Below are 20,009 nucleotides of genomic sequence, written 5' to 3'. Positions count from 1 at the left end.
TACCCAGGCTGGAGTGCAATGGTGCGATCTCGGCTCACCACAACCTCCGCCTCCTGGGTTCAGGCAATTCTCCTGCCTCAGCCTCCTGAGTAGCTGGGATTACAGGCTTACGCCACCATGTCCAGCTAATTTTTTGTATTTTTAGTAGAGACGGGGTTTCACCATGTTGACCAGGATGGTCTCAATCTCTTGACCTTGTGATCCACCTGCCTCGGCCTCCCAAAGTGCTGGGATTACAGGCGTGAGCCACCGAGCCCGGCCAACAAATGTCTTACTATATCTCCCACTTGCTCTATTTCTCTGATTGAACCCCAGCATGGATTTTTGTACCGGAAAGTGAAGTGCTACTGTAACAAATACCTAAACATGTGAAAGTGGCTTTAGAATTGGTCAGTGAATGAGAGGCTGGAAGAACTTAGAGAAGCATAATTGAAAAAGTCTAACTTGGAGTCAGGAGCAGTGGCTCATACCTGTGATCCCTATGCTTTGGGAGCCTAAAGTAGAAGGATTCTTTTAACCTAGGAGTTTGAGGCTGCAGTGAGCTGTGATTGCACCACTACACACCAGCCTGGGTGACAGAGTGAAACCCTGTCTCTAAAAAAAGAAAAGAAACTTAAAAAGTCTAAATTGCCATACAGACTGTTAGAAGATATGGATGTTAAAGACTCTCTGAGGGGTCAGAAGGAAGTGGGGATCATACAAGAGAAAGCCTAAATTGTCTTAGAGGATACATAAATTGTCAGAAACAGATGGTTGGTAGAAGTATGGACATTAAAGGTGCTAACCTACTGGTTTGGATTAAAGTAAAACAATTTTTTTTAAAAGAAAAATAGTAATTGAGAAACAAAAAAGAAGGTACTAACCTTCAAGACCCAGAATGAAACAGGGAATATATTTTTGAAAACAGGAGAAAAAGAGAACCTTGTTCTATAGAGGCAAAAATGCTGAGTTGAATTGTGACCTACAGGTGTATGGAATGCAGAACTTTTAAACAACGTACTTGGATATTTAGCTGAGGAAATTTCCAAGCAGGGTGTTGAAAGCATCGCCTGGTTTCTTCTTGGTGCTTATAGTATAAAGTGAGAGGAAAGAAATCCATTGAGGGAAGAACTGTTATTGTTTTGTTTTGTGTTTTTTTGTTTTTTTAAAAATGGAGTTTCACTCTGTCACCCAGGCTGGAGTTGAATGGCACAATCGTGGCTCACTGTAACCTCCACCTTCTGAGTTGAAGCGATTCTGCCTCAGCCTCCCGAGTAGCTAGGACTACAGGTGTGCGTCACCATGCCCAGCTAATTAAGAATTGTTAATCAAAAAGGAGCAGGACTTGATGATTTGGGAAATCCTCAGCCTATCCAGATTGCAAAAGATGCTAAAATGATGAGATCCACTGTCTGGAAAGCTGCGCTCTGGAAAGAAGGCCAAAGGTGTGGGTGGATAGTTTTTTGCTAGTGCCTGGAATGGATAAAAATTCAGAATATTCAGTCATAGGGAGGACTCTAAAGAGACTAGGCATATGACTCATAGGTCCCCTTAGCCATCTCAGCAGAAGCCAGGAATAATAATGAGATAATGAGGAGAAACCTGTGGAAGAGTCTTTGGTCTAATGGAGTGGATTGCCATGATTTACATAGTAGACCAACAAGGCTTTTGAGATTTGTAACAGCAGAAACACTGATTGAAAGAGAGGGCTGAAAAAGAGGACCAAATGAAAGAAAGCTGTAGGACTCCCAGTATTCTACAGGCAGAACAAGCTGATAAAACTGCTCAACCACAAACACACACAATCTTTTCTAAAAATAGGAAGGATGGCCCAGAAGGTAGAACCTTGGGCCTAGAGGGTGGAGCCTCTGGCCACAGAGAATTATTCACAGGCCTTGAAAAATGGAATTTGCCTTGCTGGATTTCAAAACTGTTTTGGACCAGTTTTATTTTTTTCCTTTCATTTTGTCCTGCTTTGAATGGGAATAGCTGCAACTGGCATTCTATCCCATCACTGTATTCACAGAGCAGATACTTTGTTTTCTACTTTCACATGTCCATAGACAGAGAGGAATTTTGCACAAGGACTGATCATATCCAGAGTCTTAACTATACCTGAGTTAGATGATTTAAATATTTAATAAAGTATCTTATAAACATGATATTCTTTTTTTTCTTCTGTCACCCAGGCTAGAGTGCAGTAGTGTGATCATAGCTCACTGCAGCCTCAAATTCCTGGGTTCAAGCTATCCTCCTATCTCAGCCTCCCAAGTAGCCTGGGATTATAGGCACATGCCACCACTTCTGGCATTTGATGTAGAGATGAAGTCTTGCTATTTTTCTCAGAATAGGATATTCTGTAAAATATATAAAAATAACTGCAAAACTAAAATGTAAAATAAACACTTGATTAGGAGACAGGAGACCCGATTTCTGCCCCACTCTTTTAACACCTTACAGGTAACATTGGATAAGTCACTCAATTCTTTCTGGGCCAAAATATTTGCAGTTGGTAAATTGGCACTATAAATAGTACCCTCCCTACGTCACAGTGCTGTATGAATCAAAGTAGGTCATGGGTATGACCATGCTTAACATGTGTTAAGTCTTGTACAAATATATGGTATTACTTTTGCTGAGGGTGGAAGTAAACAAAAATAATTCAGTGATTAAGCAGGAAATATCAAATGGTCTGAGAGACACAACTCATATTATACCTTGACCTCAATGTTACCATGATTTAGATAATGAGATTTGAGATTTTTGAACAGATAAAGTTTAGATGAAATTTTGGTCTTTGAATTGATGCCATAATGCATTAAGATGTTGGGATGAGGTGAATGTAATTTGCATCCTGGATGGTTGTGTATCTTTAAGGTTCAGGAGATGAGTGTGGTAGACTGAAGAGTGGTTCTCAAATATATTCAGGACCTAATCCCTGGAGCCTGTGAATATTATCTCATGTGTCAAAAGAGACTGTTTGCAGATTCATTTAATCAAATGAAGGATCTTCTTTTGAGATTGGGAGATTATGCTGGATTGGCCTGAGAAACAGTAATGTAAGTGTTCTGACAAGGGCGAGACCAGGGAAGACTTGACTATAGAAGAGGAAGTAGCCGGTGTGAGAACGGAAGCAAGAGGTTGGAATGGTACAAGGTGGGGCCATGAGCCAAGAATTATAGGCAGCCTCTCCAAGCAGGAAGAGGCAAAGAAACAGATTGTCCCCTGCAGTCCAGCCCTGCTGACACCTCAACTTTAACCTTGTGAAGTTTTGGCTTCCAAAACTTATAGGAGAATAAATCTATGTTGTTTTCAAGCACAAAATTGATGGTAATTTGCTGCATCAGCAATAGGAAACTTACACACTATCCAACACACTCCCACCTGTGAACTTTTGTGCTGGCTATTCCTTCCTCCTCAAGTACTTTCTCTAGACAACCGTCTGGCTGACTCCCCCACCATCTTCAAATATTTGCTTACATATGAAGCCTGCCTTTATCTCATCACTTGACATTGCAGCCTTCCTGCTACATCCTCCCCACCAGTGCTCTTCCTTCTCCTCACCCTGCTCTATTTGCTCAAAGTACTCACAACCTTCTAGCATTCCATGTAATCACTTATGATATTCATTGTAAATTATCTGTCTTCCCACCTTGGAATACAAGCTCCACAATGGCAGGGCGTTTGTCTGCTTTGTCCATTCCTGAATTCTATGTACTCAAAATAATGCCTGGCACATGGGGGATACCCAGTAAATATTTATTGAATGCCTATCCAGTTGCCTCACTCATCATCTCAGCAGATGATTTTACTTCTAATTACATAGAAAAGAAAACAGAAAGCACCAGGGTGGGCACCATTAATCTTGTGTATCTCCCTTTTCACTGCCTTCTCCCCATTCTACCTTTTGCTTCCCTTTCTCTTCCAGGTGAATTCCTCCACTGGGGTTTTGGTTTCCACGACTCCTACCTAGGCAGAAAAAATTGAACCTTAAATTATCCTCTTTCTTACATTCTTTCTTTTTAGACAGGGTCTCACTCTGTCACCCAGGCTGGAGAGCAGTGGCACATTCTCCAGCCTAGAACTCCTGGCCTCAAGCCATCCTCCTGCCTTGACCTCCCAAAGTATTGGGATTACAGTGTGAGTCGCCATGCCCAGCCTCTCTTCTGCTTCTCTAATTGTGTGTTCTCAGTTATCTTTTTTTTTTTAATTTTTATGTAAGATGAAGCCTCTCTTTGTTGGCCAGGCCCGAGTACAATGGCATGATCTTGGCTCACTGCAACCGCTGCCTCTCAGGTTCAAGTGATTCTCCTGCCTCTACCTCCTGAGTAGCTAGGATTACAGGTACCCACCATCATGCCTGGCTGGCTAATTTTTGAATTTTTGTAGACACAGGGTTTCAACCACGTTGGCCAAGCTGGTCTTGAACTCCTGACTTCAGGTGTTCTGCCTGCCTTGGCCTCCCAAAGTGCTGGGATTACAGGCATGAGCCATCGTGCCCAGCCTTCAGTTACCTTTTTAAACTCCTCTTTTTGAGCCCTCTAAATGTTGCTATTTCCCAGAGTTTGCCCTAGTCTACCTTGTCTTTTTGTATTGTACGTTCTTTGAAGCCCATGGATTCAAGAACCATCTATAATACAAGTACTCCCAAATGCATTACTTCATCAGATAAGTGTCAGCACTGTACTAGGTGCTGTGGCCATAGCAGTGAATAAGATGGACATAGTTTCATGGAGCTTCTACTTGAGAAGGCAAAACTAGGAAAAACTTTAAAAGTTAAATAAGATCATTAAGAATAATACAAGTGCTATTAAAACTAACTCATGCCTGTAATCCCAACACTTTGGAAGGCTGATGTGGGAGGATCCCTTGAGACCAGGAGTTCAAGACCAGCCTGGGCAACATGGAGGTCTTTTTAGAATCTCTACAAAAAAGAAAAGAAAAGAAAATTAGTTGGGCATGGTAGCACACACATGTAGTCACAGCTACTCAGGAGGCTGAGGCAGGAAGATCATTTGAGCCCAGGAGTTCAAGGCTACAGTGAGCCGTGATCATGCCACTGCACTCCAGCCTGGGCAACAGAGCAAGACTGTCTTCAAACAGAAAAACAAAACAAAAATCCTAAATCAGGGTAATGGAAAAGAAGGTAACCAGGCAGATGCAGGGTTGGAAGGCTAGTCTGGATAGAGGGGTCAGTGAAGGTGTCTTTGAGGCCTTTAAGCTGAGCAGGGCTGGGCCTAGGTGAGGCTAGTGAGCACAGATTTTCAGGGGGCAGCAAAATATCAGTAGCCAAAATAAATACAATTTTTTAGTGCAGTAATTTACAAAAGCAAAACCAATGCCAAAAACATTAGGAACACAATACCAAACTTAAAAACAAAGTGCTAGTCAGATGAAGTTAGTTACAAATTATTTAAGATCATCACTTGGTCAGGAGATATTGTGAATATGACAGTCCACTCAACTGAAAATGGGATAAGCCATGAAGTCAGTTTTGAAAGTGCTATTGACAAGGTTGCTTCTGCTGAAACCAGAAAGGGAAATTACCAAATCCTGGTTTGGGTGTCGATAAAAATCTTCAAACTTAAAATAACATTGTGAGTTTTAACATACTTATTTTCACATTTTTTCTATATTTTTTTCAACTACTTTGATGTTTTGGAAAAATATTGACCATTTAAATGATACATAAAGATGTATACAGGGGAGCATGTCTTTCTTTTTGTCGCTGGCTCCCATGGTCCTGTACGACACTAAGTCTAAAACCTGAATGACAAGAAGCCAGCCACATGATCATTGTTTGGGGATAAAAGGAGCTGAGTAGGGCCGGGCTTTGTGGCTTACACCTGTAATCCCAGCACTTTGGGAGGCTGAAGCTGGTGGATCACGAGATGAAGAGATCAAGACCACCCCACATGGTAAAACCACATCTCTACTAAAAATACAAAAATTAGGTGGGAGCGGTGGCACGTGCCTGTAGTCCCAGCTACTCGGGAGGATGAAGCAGGAAAATAGCTTGAAAGTGGGAGGCGGAGGTTGCAGTGAGCTGAGATCCCACCACTACACTCCAACCTGGTGAGAGAGCAGGGCTCCATCTCCAAAAAAAAACAAAACAAAAAAAACCCCAAAAAACTATATCAAGAGCAGGACCAGAAAAGGTGAAAGGAGCTGGGTGCAGTGTGGTTCATGCCTGTAATCCCAGCACTCTGGGAGGCCGAGGCAGACAGATCACGTGAGCTCAAGTGTTCTAGACCAGCCTAGGCAACATAGCGAGACCCCAACTCTACAAAAAATACAAAAATTAGCCAGGCGTGGTGGCAGGTGCCTGTAGTCCCAGCTACTCTGGACGCCGAGGCAGAAGGATCACTTGAGCCTGGAGGTCAAGGCTGTAGTGAGCTGAGATCATGCCTCTGCATTCCAGCCTGGGCAACAGAGCTGAAGACGCTCTGACTCAAAACAAACAAAAACTGTCTCAAAAAAAAAAAGGAAAAAACTCTGTGAGAATGGTTAAGAGGTAACTGCACCACTGCAGCTGAGAGGGGAGAGGCGGGTCTCCAGCCACAGCTGACGTGTCCCTGCTCAGTCTGAGACTCAGTAACTTCGCTTACTGGGCAGCTCCTCAGGATTGCCCCTGAGGCTTTAAATCAACCACGCCAATCCGAGTTTACTGGCTTTTCCCATAAACCGGCTCCACCTTGCTCTTCCTCTCACTGAATGGGTCCCTGTCCACCTAATTACTGAATCTCGAAACCCGGTCCTTGACTCCTTCTCACTGGGTCCCCAAATCCAGTCAAGAAGTCACTTCCTTTGAAACCTGCTTCTAATTCGGGCCACCCAGCATTCCCATTTCTTCAGGCCCCGCCGTCTCCTTGATTCAGGCTGCTAGCGTTTCCCTTCCACTGCTGCACAGCCCTCACTTGCTGTTTGCTTTGGTCCTATCTAGTCTCCATTCTATAAGTTAAGTGGTCGGTTTTTGTTTTTTTTTTGAGACTGGGTCTCACTATATTGCCCAGGCTGGAGCGCACTGGCATGATCATGGCTCACTGCAGCCTCAACCTCGGCCTCTTAGGCCCCAGCAATCCTCCTGCCTCAGCCTCCCAAGTAGCTGGGACTACAGATGTGCGCCACCATGCCCAGCGATGTTTTTCATGGAGATAGGGGGTCTTACTGTGTTGTCCAGGCTGGCCTTGAACTCTTGGGCTCATGGGATCTGCCCACCTTGTCCTTACAAAGTGCTGGGATTACAAATGTGAGCCACCGTGCCTGGCCTCAAATGGTCTTTCTAAAAACAAGTGTAATTGTGTCCCTTCTGCCTAAAACTCTTCAGTGGCTTCTCTCTTCCCTCACAGCGAAGCCCAGACTCGTAATGGTGTCTGAGACCTTGAACGTCTCTCTTGCCTCCTCAAAAGGAACGGCTCCTTCTCTATGCTACTGCTCTAATCTCACATCATTTGACTCGCTGGCTTCTTCTTGACACTGGTCCTATCTGCTCGCGATTTGCTCTGGCTTCCCTACTCTTTTCTCATCATTCTACTTAGGTTCTAGGTTTCAGCCTTGACATTGTACCTTAGCAAGCCTTTGTCAAACTCAAATCCAGATTTGTGCTGTCTTGGCACCCTGTCTTCATTCATCTCGGCATGTCTCCCACCATTTCACAGCATCCATGCTCATAGCATTCACTTGTCTGCAAAACCACTCCCCAGTAGCTCCACAAGGGCAGGGAGTAATTTCCTTATTGATACTGTACTCCAAGCACGCTCTCCATAGTTTCTTGTTATAATTTTTTTTTAGACAGTGCCTCGCTCTGGAGTGCAGTGGGGTGATAATAGCTCACTACAACCTCAACCTCCTGGGCTCAAGTGATCCTCCCAGCTCAGCCTCCCACGTGGCTGAGACCACAGGTGCATGCAGTCACACCTGGATAATGTTTAAAATTTTCATTTTTGTAGAGATGGGGGTCTCACTGTGTTGCCCAGGCTAGTTTCAAACTCCTGGGCTCAAGCACGCCTCCCAGTTCTGTCTCCCAAAGTGCTAGAATTAGAGGTATGAGGCCAGTGTGCCTGGCCCTTATTCAAATTCTGATGGGAGAGAAAGGTCGACCTAGCAAACTGCCTATTGGGTGGAATGTTTTATGCCACGCCACCTTACTGGTTGGGGACCAGCCTATAGATTGCCAGTATTGGAGCAGGTGGCATTTCTTGTCCAATAAAAGGCTCTCTTGCTCAAGAAACATCTTTCATCACTTGGGTACTATGGGTGCTGAAGTCCCCTTAAAAAGAGCTGGTGGGCTTGTTAAGCAGTCTAAGTGGCATATTCAGCATAAACAGCAGCTTTGGAACAAGGGGCTAAGCTTGGTCAGCCCACCGTCTATTTATTTCATAGCATTTACCCTCCCCAAAAGACCATAAGTATTTGGTTGGATCAGGTTGCTACCATACAACCTAGAGCATTTCTGATGAGCAACATTTACCTCCCAATCCACCCCAGCCCTCCCCATGCCTACAGAATGGGCTGCCTGTGGTTTGCATTGATCTCTGGTCCCGTGTAGCTCATGAGAGTTTATTTAACTGAGAACACATATGCAAGAGTACGGCAAACTATGTAGGGAAAAAACCCTCCTGGGGTTTACTTCCCTCCCCAAAAAGGAGGCAGTGTAAATGGCAGAACTCTGAGCATCCCTGGCTCCCTGGCACACTCACTGATCAGGCATCATTAGAAAATGAGGGATTCTGGGTCAGGGAATCTTCCAGACAATGGAACGCATTCCATTTTAAAGAGCAAAACTTAAGAACAAAACATTTAAAGCATCTAATGAGAATATTGCTTTTCTGTTTTCATTAAATAAGAACACAGACGGTATTTAACTCTTAGAATGATGCCGTGCTGTCCTTGCTACGGGCATCAGTCATTGTTCTGGGCCCTCAGGGCCTGTTGAGCTGCGAAGAGCTGTTTGCTTCAGCACTAAATGGCCTCTGCCAGTTGACTTTTATGGCTTCTGTATATGCTTTTGATCATTATCCAATATCATTCTAGACTCTGGGTCTTCCTCTAGCATCTCTTCCTTGCCACCTCCTCCTCTCTTCAGACGGGCTGCTCTCCACATATTGTTGGCTGAAAATCCAGGTAATGAAGACTGGACTGGGAGAGGTAGCTGTTTAGGGTCAGTAATTTCTTTCTTTCTTTTTTTTTTCTTGATACCGGGTCTTGTTTTGTTGCCAGACTTGAGTGCAGTAGCATGACCACAGCTCACTGCAGCCTCAACTTCCTGAGCTCACGGGATCCTCCTGCCTCGGCTTCCCACGTACCACAGGTACGCACCACTATACCCAACCAGTTTTGTACTTTTTGTAGAGATGGGGATCTCACTATGTTGCTCAGGCTCGTCATGAACTCTTTGGGTCAAGCAATCCGCTGGCCTTGGCCTCCCAAAATGCTGGGATTACAGGCATGAGCCGCTGTACTTGGCCTGGTCCGTGATTTCTGAGTTAGGAAATTCTCTAGTCTGTGAGAACTATGACTTTCCAGCCTAGAGCTTTGCCTTTCTCCTTGATTACCTCCATTCGTGTTGTGTCTCAGATCCATATTAGCTATGTGCTGACACTTAGAAAAACTAAAAATCACGGTGTCAAAGTCTAGCTTTGAAAGGATCTCTTAGGACCACCTAGTTTCCTCTCCCTTCACCTGTGACTCTCTCTAGAGCATGCCCTGTGACTAGCTGAATATTCCATATTGTTTATCCTGGCGTGTTTCCTTACCTGTTAAAGTAGGTATCTTCAAGTATTGAAATTGTAAGTTTTGAGGAAGTAGAGATTTATGTAGGATTTTTTTCAGCCCCTTTGCTGGACTCACAGCAGGGGCACCCCATCTACTTGGCCTGCCCCCGTGCTCAGCCCGTTGCAGGAGGGAGCACATGAGCATTAGTGAGTGAGTACGAGATCTAGCCAGCTGCTCCTGGCACTGACACAGAAGCAAGCTTTGTGTGGGGCCCATGGCCAGACCAGGTGTGTTGTCTCAAGGGAAATGTGGCAGTAGCCAGGTGAGGGTGCCCGTGACCGTGAAGCCCCAGAGAGGGTGTTACAATGCTCGCTTAGTTCCACCATCCATGGACAGTGGTGTGTTAGCAGCGCAGTTGGCCACTTGCCTCGTCATCGGGGGGTGGCTGCCCTCCGCTGATGAGGGCAAAGGGCCAGTGTGAAAGCCTTTCTGGGTATGTACCCACACTTGGTGGGTCCTGAGCTCTTGTCTGGCATCCAAAGAGGATGAAGTCACACTGATGATTGAAGGATGGTGAGTGCAGGTAATTTTCTTGACAGATGAAAACAGCTCACAGTGGAGAGGGGAGCTGGAGACGGAATGGGAAGGACAGGTAATCTTCCCCAAAGCCAGGTGGTCTCTTCTCCTAAGTCAGGCTCTCTTCTTCTCTACTGACTGAGTCTGGGGTCTGGAGAGGGGAGGTGGAGGGGGAATAAAAAGGGTAGATCATCCTCCCCAAAGTCAGGTTGTCTTTTCTCCTAAGTCAGGCCATCTCCTCCTCTACTATCTGAGTCTGGGGTCTTTATAGGCGCAGGATGGGGAGTGTGGGTTGATTGGTTTGTGGGTATTCAATAAAAGTTAAAGCAAAGACACCCGTCAAAGCTGGCCATGACAGTGTAGAAAACCAATTAGGAAAGGGTAGGGATGTGTAAAATAGGTGAGGAGTGCAGAGGAATGCACTCCAAACAGGAAGACAAATTCTCAATCCTGTCTAAGGATTTAACTTGTAGCTTGGCTTTCAGGCTTTAAACTGTTTTCACTTGGAGGTGGAGTTCCACCAGGTACCCACCCCTAACTGCCTGGGCATTTGGCTGCCCCCTGTTGCTATCAAAATGATAACAGTATCACTTAAGACAATCATCCCTTCCCTGTCTGAAGGTAGTTGTCTGAACCAAATCTTCCTCTTCCAGGTGAGAGATGTGTGGTTTTGGATAGAGATGCTACTGAGGCAGACATCCTGTCCTTTGGGAAAGACGGCCCAGAGGCATGGGGGAGAGGTAGGGAGTCACCTTAGGCTGTTTGGCTGGAGAGACAGATCCACATATGAAAGCCCAGCAGTTGAATGGCCATGGGCTGACTCAGGGAAATGAATGAGCCTGCTTCCCATCATGGATGTCCTCACTCCCTCCTTTCTCTGTTCCCCTTCTTATCCTGTGACAAAGCAAAGTGAATTGGATCATTGGTGTGGGTTTCAGTGATGAGTAAAGCAGGCTCCTCCACCACACTTGGCCACAGTGTTCTGGAGTGGTTCCCATCTGTGAAGAGGAAGGCTTGGGAGAGATATTGACCTGTTGTCCAGATTCTGATAAGAGGACAGGATTGAGGTCATATTTCAAAGAACTCAAGGGAGTTAGGATAGAGACTAGGGTTGTTACAAACAATAAGGAGAATTTTGGAGACCCCAGCAGATATTTACCAGCTGTGTCTTCAAAGAAGAATTAATCTTGGTCTTCCCTGTTTTTTCTCTTTCTGGCCTTGCAAACCTAAAAAGAAACATCATATATCTTCTTTAGACTATATTCTTGGAATGGTAGATGAGGAGAATTAGGAAATAGTAGCCCAAGTGAGATCCAATCTAGAATTATAAAATCACAGGTCTAGGGTCTAAGGGGTCTTGAAGATTTTCTAGTTAACTGCATACTCATGCATTTCAACTGTAACGTTACATTTAGGCCTCTCTTTTGGAGCACCTAAACAGCAGGGAATTTAGAACATCCTAAAGTAGCCCAGGCCGGTATTGGGCAGTTCTAATTCTTACAGATTGCTGTAGGAAATCTGATTACCTGTAGATTTCACCTACTGATGTTTGCTTTGTCTCATAGAATAGTGCCAATTCTTCTTCACATGCCAGACCTAAAATTTGTGGATAACTGTTTTAATCCTTTCAAAGCTAAAAACGTAAACTTTTCAACTTTTTTGTTTAATTGGCTTCAAGCCTCTTAAGTCTGCTAGCCCCTTTTCTCCAAGGAAATTTCAATTTGTTAATGGACTCACTATCTTTGATAGGAGAGCTCAAGATCACGTTGGATTTTGCACAAGCTATTACTGTTCCACTGCTTTTTCATTACTGGTTTTTGAACCCAACAAACCTTGTCATATATCACAGGGACCTTAGTCTCAAGGCCTTAAGGTGCAAAGCATCATTGGCTGAGACCTTTATTTTCATTATCATTTTATTGTGCTGTTCTTTTTAAACAGATGGGATCTTGCTCTGTGGCACAGGCTGGAGTGCAGTGGTGCAATCATGGCTCGCTGCAATTTCCAACTCCTCAACTCAAGCAGTTCTCCCACGCAGCCTCTGAGTAGCTGGGATCACAGGCATGAGCCACCATGCCCAGCTGCTGAGACCTTTAGATGACCTTAGAGATCAAGATGAGTGCCAGGCCAGTTCTTGAAATCTGCATATTGATGGGGTTGAAGAGGGCTTCTGTCCTCAGTGACCATCTTGGGTTTGTTGTGGGGACCTGCAATATCCTCTGTCCAGCAGGCTCAGCTTGACCTCTGATGTCATCTAAAAATGTCAGTCACTGGGTGCAATGGCTCTCACCTGTAATCTCAGTGCTGTGGGAAGCCAAAGCGGGAGGATTGCTTGAGCCCAGGAGTACAAAACCAACCTAAGCAACATAGTGAGATACTGTCTCTACAAAAAAATTTTTGAAATTTGACCAGGTGTGGTGGTGCAGGCCTCTGGTCCCAGGATGCTGAGGCGTGAGAATCCCTTGGGCCCAAGCCAAGAGTTGAAGGCTGCAGTGAGCTATGATCACAACAGAGTGAGAACCCATCTCCAAACAAAAACAAAAGAATTGGCCTTGTGGCTTCCTCACCAAGAAGGGGAGCAAAGTGCTGCAGGCTGTAACTGGGGGTTGAGACTTGGAAACTTCTTTCTGGGGAGCAGGGCGCCAAGACAAGGGATGGAGGAGTCATCCTGGAGGCAAGTCCTAACAAGAGACCAGGGATGAGATAAGAGGCATTGTGCATGTTATGCTGACCACAAAACAAGGCTGGCCAAGAAGACACTGGAAGGCAGAATGTTTCTGATGGCCTGATCACAGAAAATGGTGGAAACTGGGTTTAATCACTCAGGAGAGTTTTTCCTGGCTTTACCCTATCTGGTCTTTCAATGAGCTGAAAGGGTATTTGTCATTGTGAACTACGGCAGATCCCATGTTGGCCCATCTCAGATTGTTTGAGCAGATTTGAGGCCTGAAATCTGTTATCTATCCCTCCTAGTTTCCTGTCATCTGCTGATTTAGTGAACATACCGTCATTGTCCTCATGTAAGTCACTGCAAATGTTTCGTGGAGGAGGCCAAGGACAGATAGTTCTATGGCACGATGTAAAAACCTCCCTTCAGGTTGACAGTCATTTATTAATCAAACTCTTTGGGGAGAGCCATCCAAGTACTTGCTAATGTGTCTAATGGTACCAGCATTGAGCTCAGATTTCTGAATCTAATCCAGAAGGAGCTAATGAGAGACTTTGTCCAATGCCTTGTTGAGGTGTAATTTAAGTGTTTTGCAAGTCTTTGGGCCGAAGGCAGAATGGAAGTTAGACTGGCATGATTTATTCTTAGTGAACCCATTCTGACTCTTGGTGATCACTGTTTTCCTTTCAAAATGTATCAACAATCCATTCCTTTAGTCCACTGGTCTTTAGTTTACAGAATCTTTCTTTCTATCTTTTCTTGAAAAGTGGGAACATATTTATTAATCCTCTCCAGCCTACAGAGACTTACCCTCATTCTCCACAGTTGTTCAGAAAGTATCTGTAGCATTTCACTTGTCATTATTTCTTCAAGACCTTGGTGGTACAATTTATTTCTTTATCTATTTATTTTTGAGACAGAGCCTCACTCTGCACCTAGACTGGAGTGCAGTGGCGCCATCATGGCTCACTGCAGCCTTGACCTCCTAGGTTGCTCAGGTGATCCTCCCACCTCAGCCTTCCTGGCAGCTGGGACTATAGGAAAACCTCACCATGCCCAGCTAACTTATTTGTATTTTTTTATGTAGAGGTGGGGTTTCACCACGTTGCCCAGGCTGGTCTCAAACTCCTGGGCTCAAGCGATCCACCTGCCTTGGCCTCCCAAACTGTTGGGATTACAGGCGTGAGCCCCTGCACCTGGCCTTTGGTATAATTGATGTATACCTGGATATCTGAAATCATTGAGAGCAATAATAATAATCAACAATAATAAGCAATAATAATCAACTTTGGCTTTTCTATTACAATGTTTTTATTATCTTTCCAAATATGAAGCTCAGTCGCCTTGAGATAAGATGGAAAAAAAATAAAATGGAGCTGAATAGTTCTATTTTCATCTATGAGCAATTAATATTCAACCTGTGCTCCAAGCACAAGCCTTCCTTAGTCTTCTTGCGCTTGATGTGCCTTTAAACCCCCATCTGCTTCTTGGTTGTCATTGGTACGTATCTAGGCTAAAACCCAGAAAAGTGCTAACACAGTTTTGATAGATATCTGACATGGAGTTCTTTACTTTTTAAGTAATTGTTGAAATTTATTCCAGAACCACCTAGTCATGGGGAGACCTAACTTTGTTGAGCTCCTGATTTTGGAGACCCACAATATCTTACCCTCTGTATAGAATGATTATAGACTTTCTATACGCCTCCTTTCAGCTGCTTCCATCATTTGCTTAAACTAATGCGAGTGAGTCTCCTTTATAATAATCAAATGGGCCTGACCAGAACCACGGGCAACCTTCATGCTTTGTTGCTGTGGGCTCCCGAGACTGTCCCTTTTAAGGAAGTCTTCATGCTTGGTTAAGGCACTCTTATAGAAGATCTTTCGTTCTCCCAAAAAAACCACTGTTTGCAAACCAATGTTGGCCAGTGTTTCCCAGATCCCAGTGGCGGTCACTGGCATGGCCATGCCTGACAAAATGCTGGCACTTGTGAGTGCTCAAAATGCTTGCTTGAATGAAGCAATGAATGAAGGGACGTCTCTTGCCCCAGAAAATACTCTCTCTAAAGCCAAAGAAAAGCTCCATGGGGTTAGCAGACAAAAGAAAGAGACAGAAAAGAGAAAGTTGACGCAAGCCTGAATTTCTTTCCCCTTCGTCTTTCTTTCTCTGCTTCAGTGTCGGAGAGAGACTTAGAGGTGCGCTGGAATACAAGTCATGGAGGAAGGAGGGAGAGAAGGGAGGGGAAAGGTAAGAAAAAAGGGAAAGGGACATTGTCACAAAAGAGGGGGAGTCACAGTGTTTCAAACCTAAAAGGGACTCAAGTGTCCATTCGGCCTAACTCCTTCATGTCACTGATGAAATATGAGCATTTCGTTTGGCATTTAATACAAATCTGCTGAAAAAAGTGAAGAAATCGAGGTCGAAAGACATAGGTTAAACAACTTGTCTAAAGTTACAAAGCTAGAGAGTGTCAGAGTGAGGGCTAGAAGCCAGCCCACCTATCTAGTAACCTCCCACCACAAGGCTCTCAGGGTGGCCGAGGAGGGGGTAGAAGAGAGGGATCAGGACAAGAGAGGGAAATGTGGGGGTAGGCAAAGTGGGAGGAGAAAAACTGAATTTGTACATTGGCTGTCGGCCTCCTGGTGACTTGCTTTTCTCTAAGCAAGTTTACAGCCGCATCACGTACTCAATCTGAACTTCACGGTTTCCCCATCCCACCAGAGAGCTTATAGTTGGCTGGAGGCCTGGTCAAGACTGCCCTGTGACACAACTAGCTAGCTGCACAACCAGGGCAAATAGTGCTGGATTAACCCATACTAACAGGTTACATGTACTTAACAGTCATGGGTCCCTCATCAGCCTGGTCCAAATCCGAACTGTTTTTGGAAACATCTTGGACTTCCTAGAAGTTCACCTACCCTCGAGTATGGAAACACTCTGAAACAGAATTGAAGGATTTTAAACAGAACTCGCAAGTGAGTTCATCACATGCCTACCACCACTCCCACTACCTCCTGACCCAAGATGATAAAGAACTGGAGCAGAGTTTTGAAAATGTTTCGTGCTCCCTTTACTTCTCATCTAGAAAACTCTGCAGATCAAGAACTTTGGGATTGGAGTATGGAGTTTGAGGTCATGCAGACCCGATTTCAAATGCAAGCTGTCCCATGGTTGCGTTACAGTGGGGAGGGGACTTGCCATCTTGGAGAAAATTGAGATAGTAACAGCAACATGGAAAGAGCGTGAAGACACTCATTGTTATATGGGACCACAGTGCCTGGGAAGCATCACATGATTCATACATGTTGATTATACGTATTGCTTGAGTGAGGCCCTACGAGCTTGAACCCTGACACCCTCACTCTCTAGCAGTGTGAACTTGGAGCAAGTTACTTGATTTTCTTTTATTTTTAATTAACTATTTTTTTTGTTTTTTTTTAGAGATAGGGTCTTACTCTGTTGCCCAAGCTGGAGGGCAGTGATGTTATCATACCTTGTGATCATAGCCTCACTATAACCTCACACTCCTGGGCTCAAGCAATCCTGTTGCCTCAGCCTCCTGAGCAGCTAGGACTATAGCCATGCACCCCCATGCCCAGCTAATTTTTAAAGCTTTTTTTTCTCTTTTTTAGAGACGTGGGGGTCTCACTACGTTGTGCAGGCTGGTCTCCAGCTGCTGGTCTCAGGTGATCCTTCTGCCTTGGCCCTTCAAAACATTGGGATTACAGGCATGGCCAGTGTGCCCGGCCTTACTTGATTTCTTTATTTAGTTTTCTTACCTATAAATAAGGATATCTAATTGCAGATATCTTATAGAGATACTAACAGTGACTGCCTTGTAGATGTGAGGATAAATGGAGATAATGCCCGTGCAATGCTTAACACAGAAGCTAGCAGATGAGCAGCCTTAGCTCTTGTGATTATTTCCTCAGGTCATGTGATTTCCTGATGAACGCCTTGGTGTCTTGCAGGGCACCAAGTAAGCTGGTTTAAAGTCTATGTTCAAAACATCTGCCAAGGGCAGCCTGGCATCACACTTGGGATAAATGTCTTCACTCCAGCACAGCCTCATCTGGGCTAAGGGAGTCAAGCATCAGGTTTTATGGGTCTGACGAAGATATTTGAAATATTGTAGGAGACTGTCAAAGAATACTTATACCCACTCCGAAACAGGGCCGTTCTTAATTTTCATCTTTCCTGCAAGTCAGAAAGATATATACTCTCCAAATAATGGCAGTTTCCTCGTCCTGAAGTTATGGCAGCTTGGTGATACAATAAACAGCACCCTGTCATACGGACCACATAAAACATGGTCTGACATTTCTTTAAAAGTAAAAAGAAACACAACTGCAGCAGATGACCTTTCCTGGGAGGGCACAGCTGTTTTGTGTGGTGAGAGGGACCCCAGTCTCGTATTTGGGGGCTGCGATATACGACTGGCTTTTCACAAAGTGTTTCCATGAGAAATTACAGTACGTTCCAAAGGGGAGCACCAACTCACATCAGGCAGGGAGGATTTTTCCCCCCTTGATGTTTTCCAAATGATATTTGTGCTGCATATTTGTTATTGGAAACTTCTTTGGTGTGTGAAGTGTGAGTGGTATCAAGAATACCAAGGTGTCTTTTGCTTCCTGGGAGAGTTTGATGATGGGCTTTCTGCCATATTGGTGGGCCAGCATCTTCGTGGACCTCTTCACTTACGAGGAGTCACTCAAGACGTGGTGCTTCTGTGGGTCAGGACTGGAAGTTTCTGGGGAAAATATAAGAGTCACTTTGTTATTAGAGATGGCAGGCAATTTTCATTTTATCTAAAAATGTTTATTCCTTTTGTTGAATATTATTTGTGCAATGTGCTAAACTAATGAACATGTAATAAATCTAAAAAAATGTCTAGTTGTACATGCATTGTGTTGGTAAGACTAGATGTTTTCTTCTTTTCCTTGTTCTCTAAATTATCTTTAACATGTTTTTATTTACCTCATAATAAAAAATGAAACTAAAAAGAAGTGTTACATCTCCATTCAATTTTCTGATTGAGTTCTGGACATCGGTGGTAACTCAAACATTCCTGTTAAAGCACCAGGCCCCTCCCTTCAAAATCTCTATCCTCTAAATTAGAATAATAAGCCCTTTGAGATGGGAGTTTGGCAGCCTCTCCACAGGATGTGGAGTAGCATATGCCAATTACTGATGGCCATAGTGCCCATGTAAAAATGTGGTCTTGCTGCTTATATCCAAAATCCTGCCACTGACCTGCCAACAGCAGGGCACTGAGTGCACGTCCCAGTATGGTAGGAGATTTGTTCTGATTTATCTCTGGTCTCTCACCTTGTCCCCTGTGTGACCAAAGCTGGGCATGTGCAAAATGGCTGGCCTGGTTGAGAAGTACAAGCTGAGGCCCCAAAACAGTTGACTTATTGGTAATTAGACCACACTGGTATTGAACCCATGACCTCAGCCTCATTAGAGCTGCATTCAGGCCAACTGAGTTGACCAGAAACAGATTCAAAACAGTGAGTGATAGAGGTCTTTGGTGCAGGGTCAAAGGCCTATTTACACTACTCAAGAGCATAAGTGGGTTCTTACTCTACCATGTTAAAGGAGCGGCAGCAGACAAGATGGTCCAGTGGGTAGGTCATGGTTCCCTGCTCTATAAACGTGCATCTTACAGCATTGCCGCTCTGGCCAGCTCCCACCTTCCTTTAACTAGGTCTTCATGTAAATCAAGGGTTAAAAAAGAGAGAGACAAATGTTTTAACAGGACTCTTCCCTCGCTTTGCCGAGTTGCTAATGGCTTATAGCAACAAAAACACTGGAACTAAAGTCCATTTCTTTAGGAAGGAGTTCCTTTGAAATGACACTCTTTAAATTAAAAATATCCAAGTCTAAAATGGTGTCTGTGGTGAATTATTATTTTCATCCTTTGCTCTTCAAGGAGATCTCAACACAGCTGACCAGTGCTCACTTTGGATGGAAAAGGAATCGTTTTCCCAGTGGGAGAGCAAGATACATGGAAAAGGCAAGAGGTGGGACCAATGAGACCGGTGTGATACATCAAGGGAACGCAACAGAAATAAACTCAATATATGACAGAATTTTGTGTGTGATAACACTGGCACTTCAAGTCAGTGGGAGGAGAATGGATTGCTTAATAATGGCCGGCCATTTAATTAAAACAGTTTGTAAAATCTCGCCTTCAGACCACACCCAAAGTAAAGATTTAGATGTGAAAAACAAAACTTCACAATTCTAAAATATAATTAAGTAATTTTTTAGTAATCTTGGAAGGCTTTTCTAAGTGTGCTTAAAAGTACAGAAATCATAAAGAAAAAGATGAGATAATTTTATTCAGTAAAAATGTATTATAAAAACTTAAGTATATATCAAATACTAAATATTATTAAAAGGCATACTGGGTGACCATATTTTTTGTGCCTATGGAAGAGTTAACCTGAAGATATTTATAATGCAGATGGAAGATTTAATAAAAAAAACATTTAGAAATCAACAAGAAAAAGATGAACAACTTAATAGAAAACAGATGAAAGAAATGGACATCTTTTCACATCAGAAAAGGATGTAAATGGCCAGTAAGTCTATGAAAAATATATTTAGCTTCCTTGGTAAATGTCAAGAAGTACACATTTTAAACAATTGAAAGGTAACTTTTTTCCCAAAAAGTTGGCCAAGATAAAGATAAAATCACTGACAGTGTTGTAGGGAAATTAGTATATTTTTATACCACTTGTGGCCATATAAATCACTATAACTTTTCTAGAGGGTTATTTGACAATGCAGAAGAAAATTCTTAAAATTTTACATGTGGCCATGACCCAGAAATTCTACTTGTAGAAATAAATCTGAGAGGAATAATCATGTATATGTGCAAAGATTTTGCTATTAGATGTTGATCAAAGCATTTTTATAACAACTACAAATGGAAAACATCTTAAGTCTCTTATAATAGGTTACATATATCACGGTGTATGACATATGATGGACTTCATGCAATCATAACATGTTCTAGAAAAACATTATATCTCATATCATGGAAAAATATTCACTAATGTCT

The 20,009-nt window shown here is 43.6% G+C and overlaps 1 protein-coding gene across 1 annotated transcript in view; it reads left to right on the top strand.

Moving 5' to 3' along the window:
- The window catches only part of CDCA2 (cell division cycle associated 2), a 110,727-nt gene extending 91,708 nt beyond the window's left edge, over positions 1-19,019 (top strand). The window contains exon 15 of the mRNA XM_035269989.3: positions 18,873-19,019. Coding sequence (XP_035125880.2) covers positions 18,873-18,976 — 104 coding nt within the window. The 3' untranslated portion in view covers positions 18,977-19,019. The remainder of the gene's footprint in view (positions 1-18,872) is intronic.
- The last annotated feature ends 990 nt before the right edge of the window (positions 19,020-20,009 follow it).

This window comes from Callithrix jacchus, chromosome 13 (assembly GCF_049354715.1).
Source record: "Callithrix jacchus isolate 240 chromosome 13, calJac240_pri, whole genome shotgun sequence".
Lineage (NCBI taxonomy): Eukaryota > Metazoa > Chordata > Mammalia > Primates > Cebidae > Callithrix > Callithrix jacchus.
This window is presented reverse-complemented; position numbering and strand designations above follow the sequence as displayed.